This window comes from Pundamilia nyererei, unplaced genomic scaffold, assembly GCF_000239375.1.
Source record: "Pundamilia nyererei isolate P.nyererei 1_Seehausen unplaced genomic scaffold, PunNye1.0 scaffold00068, whole genome shotgun sequence".
NCBI lineage: Eukaryota > Metazoa > Chordata > Actinopteri > Cichliformes > Cichlidae > Pundamilia > Pundamilia nyererei.
This window is the reverse complement of record NW_005187469.1, coordinates 374,008-380,476: the sequence shown is the minus strand read 5'-3', so window position 1 is coordinate 380,476 and position 6,469 is coordinate 374,008. Positions and strand designations below refer to the sequence as shown.

Sequence of the window (6,469 nt, the reverse complement as noted above, 5' to 3'; positions counted from 1 at the left end):
ATATATGAAATTTACTATAATTTTAATTGTTCTTGAACAGTCATGTAGTTACCCTCAATGACTCGTTGTTGCTGCTGTTTAATCTCTCCAAAGGTCAGCCCCTTGGTCTCATCCGATTCGTTGATCAGCCAAGGGTTGGCTGAAGTGCCTCCACTGGCTCCTGCTCCTCCGGCCATCAATGTGGACCTGTGACATATAATCATAACAATTCTTAGTTTCCCAGCATTCTTCCGAAATAAAACAAACATAAATAGTAAAAAAAAATAGGTCCATAATGAAAACTAAAAATTTGCTTTGGAAATTAAATTACTGATACTTTCCAAACAAAGCACAAGCAGCAGTTAAACTATGAAAGTAAAATGCACATCTGTAGTATTACAGCAATTACCTATACCAGAAAAAAATCAATCAATTCTATGCTTTTTCTAGGATCTATGACACCCCCACAGATCACAGAAAAACACTGGTTATTTGCTTGTCTTTTAATGATTGAAAATGCCTTGGCTCTTGCAGTATGTAAACAGTGCATGTTAATCTGTCACAGAACTATGGACTGCAGAGGTTTTGCTCTGACAATGTGACATACAAGAAAGCTCTTTACACTATAATGTGCTGCGCTAAACAACCCTGTGTGGTTTGAAACCTATTCTCCTCCTAATAGCTTAAAGCTGTGTTTCTGACCCCCACCAGTTTTGACTGTCACGCTGTGATGGGTTCAGGGTCTGTGAGTGAGGCTGGTTTTAATTGCGTCTCTTCAGCGCTGTCTGTTGGTCAAACCCAACATAAAGGACCTGAACCACATACAGCTTTACCAGAAATCAAGACAGAAACTGATAATTTGACTGTACTTAATTTTAAGTATTTGCTGTTTTATCAACCTTTCAAACCCAGATGAAAACAGCTTGCTTTTTTTGCACAACTAACACAGAACACTACTTTTATCATACCCCCATTCACAGTCTGCTGACTGCTTCAAGTCACCTCTGAAGTAGCCACTAAAGTGCTATTAAGGCTATTCACAATGCAGGCAGGCGGAGGCTGATACAATCTGAAAAGAGGGTGAGACAAGGCATTTAGTCTAATCTCTCCAACAGGTTTGATTACTCTGAGACTATGTGCCAGGCTTCCACTTCCTCCATGCAAGTGTTTTGTGTGAAAATCCAATTAACAAGTCAGCAGGGAGCGCCAGAATCAGTCAAGTGGATCTCTTGGTACCCACAAAACACAGACTGCCACTGCAGAAGCCCGAACATCCCATTAAGGACTGAGTGACTTAGACAGGTGAGATTTAACTACTTCCAACTATTTCCACTGCAATAAAATACAATGGAAAGGTTCAGGCATAACAGTGGGAAGATGGATCCATGGGCCAGCAGGGTTAACGCAGGCTTCAAAATAGCCGCCTTCTTAGTCTGAAATGGAGATGCTTGGAATATATTGTTTTGGGGATGGATTAAAGTGTCCCTTTGGCAATGTTGTTCTACTTTTTTTCTATCCAAAGTTCTCACAAAAAAAGAGTTTAAAAAAAATCAGCTTAGATTATCCAGGCATGTCCAAATCTACTCCTTCCCACATTCCATCCTCAGAGACCACACAGTGGGAATGGATCCTACCCACAAATCCAAATTACCCACCACATATCACCATTAAATTTAGGTCTCATTGAGCAAACCAAAAGCCATATGACCACATAATTACAGTTTGCTGAGCTAATTTACTAGCAAATCTCATTGGAGTTTTTTTTAATTTTCAGAGCCTTTTATGTAATTGGGTGTGTGGTCTGTAAAAAGATGAAAGCCAGTGCAAAGCACCACTAAGCAGATCAATCACAAAACCAAAGCTTGTGAAAGATATCAGAGAAAGGCAGTCCCATCAAGGCATCAGCACACAGGTTCTCTAAAGTCTATTGAGCTGATGAAACTGAGAAACTTTGTTCTCGTATTTTGGTATTTTAGCTACTTGTCAAAAAAATAAATAAAATTAAATACCACCACAATAAAGCGTGCTGTACCAGGGATGCAACTAAAAAACAGCCATGAGAAGCCAGGGAAAGTTAACAACATAACATCATCTCTTCCTGTTAAAGTAAATATCACCTGGCCCACACCAGTTAAAATCTTACACAAAATAATGACTCTACCTAAAGATTTGCTAGTTATCATGTGTGCCTCACAGCACTGTCAACCTACAATGGTGTAAAACAGTGGTTCCTTAAAACCACAAGACGAGGCAGTCTCACAGAATGAGGCAATCCCCTGAGACTCCCATGTTAGGGGGCCCGACTTCAGCAATGAAATATATACTTAAAGCCTGGTACAAATCATTTTCAATGTAATCTTTGTATATTATTAGCGCATTTCCTAGGAAGAGTAAGGGGAGGGGCATATTAGGAGACAGTGAGAGAGAAGGAAAGCAAGAGGACGAAGGTAAGAGAATGGTTTGGACATGTGCAGAAAAGTGATATTGGATATACTGGACAAAGGATGTTGAAGATGGAGCTGCCAGGCAGGGGTAAGAGAGGAAGGCCTAAGAGGAGATTCACAGATGCTGAAGGAGGACATGCAAACAGTTGGTGAGACTGAAAGAATGAAAGTGTGAGATGGAGGCACATGATCTCTGTAGAGACTCCTAAAGGCAGAACCTCACAGAAGTATCTGACAGGTATATGTGACAGCTTTGTGCAATGGCGCCATACAGATGTAGCTTGCTAAATAGCAATGGCCAAAATATCATTGAGGATTTATAATATGGAATCCATGACATCCATGTATATCTTTTATATACAGTGGTGGTATCAAGCTCTTTCCGTAACTAGCAGAATACGCTGTGTAAGTATACAGTATAGAGTACACTATGTCAATTGCTAGTAATAAACTTGCTCTTTCTGTTTCCATCATTTGCGCGTGAGTGCGTGCCAAATGTGTAATCAACAGTGCAAAGCAAGCAAATCCATTAACGAAAAAGAATTAGCTATGAACTTAAGCACCCTGTCAAAATGGTAGGCACACAGACTTTCCTCCGAGTGACAGCACCAGGGGAGGTCATACAGGATGTACAAAGACTCGCTGAAAGTTAGTGACCGGTGGCATATCATCAAAGCAGAGACCAGAGCCTATGACCTCTCAGGTCAAGAACACAGACAAGAGAATGAGGATTCATTATTTGTAATTGGGCAACCAGAGGTGGAAATTGTACTAAAAAAATTCTCAAAGAGGACAAGTTACAAAATGAAAGGCAGCGTGATCTGAGCAGGATGTTCATCAATCAGTGATGCTTGGTTTGCTTCTTCTGACACTGACCGAGAAGTGACAGAAATTTTCGGTGAACAAATATTCCAAAGTGGGCGGAGAAGTAAATAAAGTACTACGTCAAGCACTACTGTGATCAAAATATGTTAAGATAAAATGAGATCCATGACGCTGGATGTATATGTTCATCAGCTGTAATTTGCAAACTATGTAAAAGTAAAAATTTAGTTTTTTGTAACCACAACATTTTCTGATACAGTCTGGCAAAAAACAGCAACTTTGCTCAGAATTCAGTTGTATTCAAAAGTAAAACGATCACTCTCAGATAAAGTTAGAAACCACAGAGTCTCTCATCCGTGTAGCCTGCACGATGACCTCTGCTCCTCCCGATGGTTGCTGTTGCTATGGCAGTCTTCCCAGTTTGATTTAGTTATGGACGCTGAAACTACTGTAACTGTTTCAGGGTCCTGTACTACCAAACATGGATGGATGGAGCGAATGGATGGATGGATGGAAAATGAGATCTTTGAAAGCGGGACAATATGTGATTAGTGATTTTTGCACTATTCACTTTCTTAACCCTTTATCCCATTTATAATAACTTAACATGCCTAATGTTACCTGGAGGGTTCAGACTCTGTAATATCGCCCTTGAAAGTTGCATTTAGCTGCTTCTCTCTGGTTAGCAGGTCATCAATGAGATTCTGCCTCCTGTCAGCTTCAGACTGCATTCTGATGAGGTCATGATAAGGTCACACAAAAAATTTGCAATGCTTTAACCACTTTTGATGAGCAGGGACAAGTTATGTTTCTAAAACTTAAGCGTGTTGCATTATTGAGGTCATTTTCTAAGCACTCTAATGCCCCCTATTGGAACACCTCTGCCAATGTAAGCAAAGCAGGCTCTTCACAGTTCCAAACTGAAGGATACATGCGGCGAGACGAGGATGCCCGCAACAAACCCTCCTTGAGCTGAGCGATATTTTGTTTCAGCTTCTGAAGTGAAGCCCGTAGCGTCATGTTTACCTGAAAAGACAGAAGATAAGCTCACTACTAAGAACAATCAACAAGACAATAGGAATGTGAAGGCAATACTGTTGTAATTATGAGGTAAGAGGCTACCTTTGCAGGGTTCCCCCCCGTTCTCTGTTGTCTGTTCCGTTCATGGATGTTTTCAGCTATTTCCTGTGCCAAGCGGCAAGTGGCATCGTAATTTTGTAACCTGCAAATGAAAAACGAGAATTAAAAACTTGAACTGCAACATCATCAAGTAGCCAAAGATGAAGTAGCAAAACTAAGATTAAAACTAAGCATTTTAATATAATCATGGATTTCATATATTTATTTTTTATAGTACTTTTCATTACAAGTAAACTTTGTGTGTTTAATATAAAAGATAAAAAACGTGATGCTTTGTGTAATGGTTGTATTACTCCAAAACCAAACTGAATTTAAACTTTCGATCAACATCCTCACAGTGTAACAAATGTTGCTTGGCTGAGAAGTCATTCGCAAATCTTTTTGGGTCCCTGCGTCAATATTGCACAGAATTTTTTCCCCCACACACTGGGCTAAGAAGATGTTGCCTGTTACACAAATGGAAGAACTGCATATGCATATATAACAGATACTCAGGAGACGGGGGCCTTTCCATCAATGATAAATACCTCTACTTTTGAACTGACACAAGAGGATGTGGAATTTTCTTTATATATCTTGATTATGCTTCCTTAATATCAATACTGTTGTGAAAGTCAGAATGTCTTTGATGAAAAAGTGTTTGCCCCCTTTCCTGATTTTTATTTTTATTAATTTTTTTGCATATTTGTCACACTCAGGTTTCAGATCACTAAACAGATGCACTGTATTTTAGTTTCGGGCAACTTCTTGTTTGAACCTTTTTTTGTGTGTAGGATGTAGCAAATGAAAAATAAATAAAGAAAATATTTCTAAACTTAAAATGTATATTTTGAAAACCCACAATAATCATGAAAATAATGATTAAAGCATAAAACTGTGCAAACTAAAAATTAACCTATTGAACAATGGATCAAGTGAAGACTTTGGATGACGTATTGCCTTAATCGAAAAGCATGAGCTAAATGGCTATCAGAATCATTGTTATTAAATATTATTATTTAATATTACTGTAGCTTATAAAGCGTCAGAAACGCAGCACAAGCTTTGGTTTTATCATGTGACATTTTTAGCATTCCTTTTCCCCCATTCTCTAACGCTTTTTGATTTGCTGTTATAAGTAGACCTGACGACGACGACAACAACAGCAAATTGTTTTCTAATCCGAATCTAAAACCACCAAGCTACTTCCTGACACACGAAGCGATTACTTTTTAATCACGAAACAAAAATACATGTTATTTTATTTGGCTAATCTTCGTAGCTACCACTTTCGCTAGCTATATTCAAAGTAGTTACAATGCGTAGAAATAATATTTGTTGTCCTTAAAAATACGTCTGAGTCATTTTACTTTTGCATTCAAGACAATGACTTACCAGGCGTCCTGAGACATTATGATAAAAGTCAGCTATTAACCCAAGTTTGAACTAACTATCCGGCTGTAATCACCAGCAGCCTGCTTCTTGTTTTGACGAAACGTCACTACGGTAGGCGACAGGGACATATTTCCCAGGACTTCTACAGAGTGCGCATTGTAATAGCATAATGCTGCCCTCTATGGGTTAGGATTTGCTGTTAATTTTTGACTCACAGGTCAGTTAAAGTGTAGAAATTTCAGGGCTGCTCGACTAACTATTTGGGAATTTCAAACGAAAAAACAAACAAACACTTCAAGCAGAAATAAAGACTCATGGGAAAGCCTTAGACATGGATGACCTACAGTAAAATATAATTTAATATAATTATAAGATGTGATCTCAATTTTCCAAATTTAAAAAAAATCTGGATGTGTGCCTATGACTTTTAGATTGAGCTGCCTCAGCCTAGTCAAAACAACATTATGTTTATCATCAGCCTCTTTCTCCTTTGACTAAGTGCCTATTCCTCTTTCCAGTGTTTCCCTGTTCAATCTCTGTTTTTTCCTTGCAAATGCTGATTGATTCACTTTTGTTCTAGCAGAGTTCTCAGTTAATCATAGCTTCCTTGACAACAATGTTTTATCCAACTTATCATAAATGTAGTAGTTCTTTTATTCATTAGAACAACCAAGGATAAATGTTTTTGTTTATAATCTATCAGACCA

The 6,469-nt window shown here is 38.4% G+C and overlaps 1 protein-coding gene across 1 annotated transcript in view; it reads right to left on the bottom strand.

Moving 5' to 3' along the window:
• The window catches only part of stx8 (syntaxin 8), a 47,094-nt gene extending 41,220 nt beyond the window's left edge, over positions 1-5,874 (bottom strand). The window contains exons 1-5 of the mRNA XM_005736222.1: positions 5,763-5,874; positions 4,371-4,470; positions 4,180-4,274; positions 3,870-3,980; positions 53-186 (exon numbers count right to left, since the gene is read on the bottom strand). Coding sequence (XP_005736279.1) covers positions 53-186; positions 3,870-3,980; positions 4,180-4,274; positions 4,371-4,470; positions 5,763-5,779 — 457 coding nt within the window. The 5' untranslated portion in view covers positions 5,780-5,874. The remainder of the gene's footprint in view (positions 1-52; positions 187-3,869; positions 3,981-4,179; positions 4,275-4,370; positions 4,471-5,762) is intronic.
• Between the last annotated feature and the right edge of the window lie 595 nt (positions 5,875-6,469).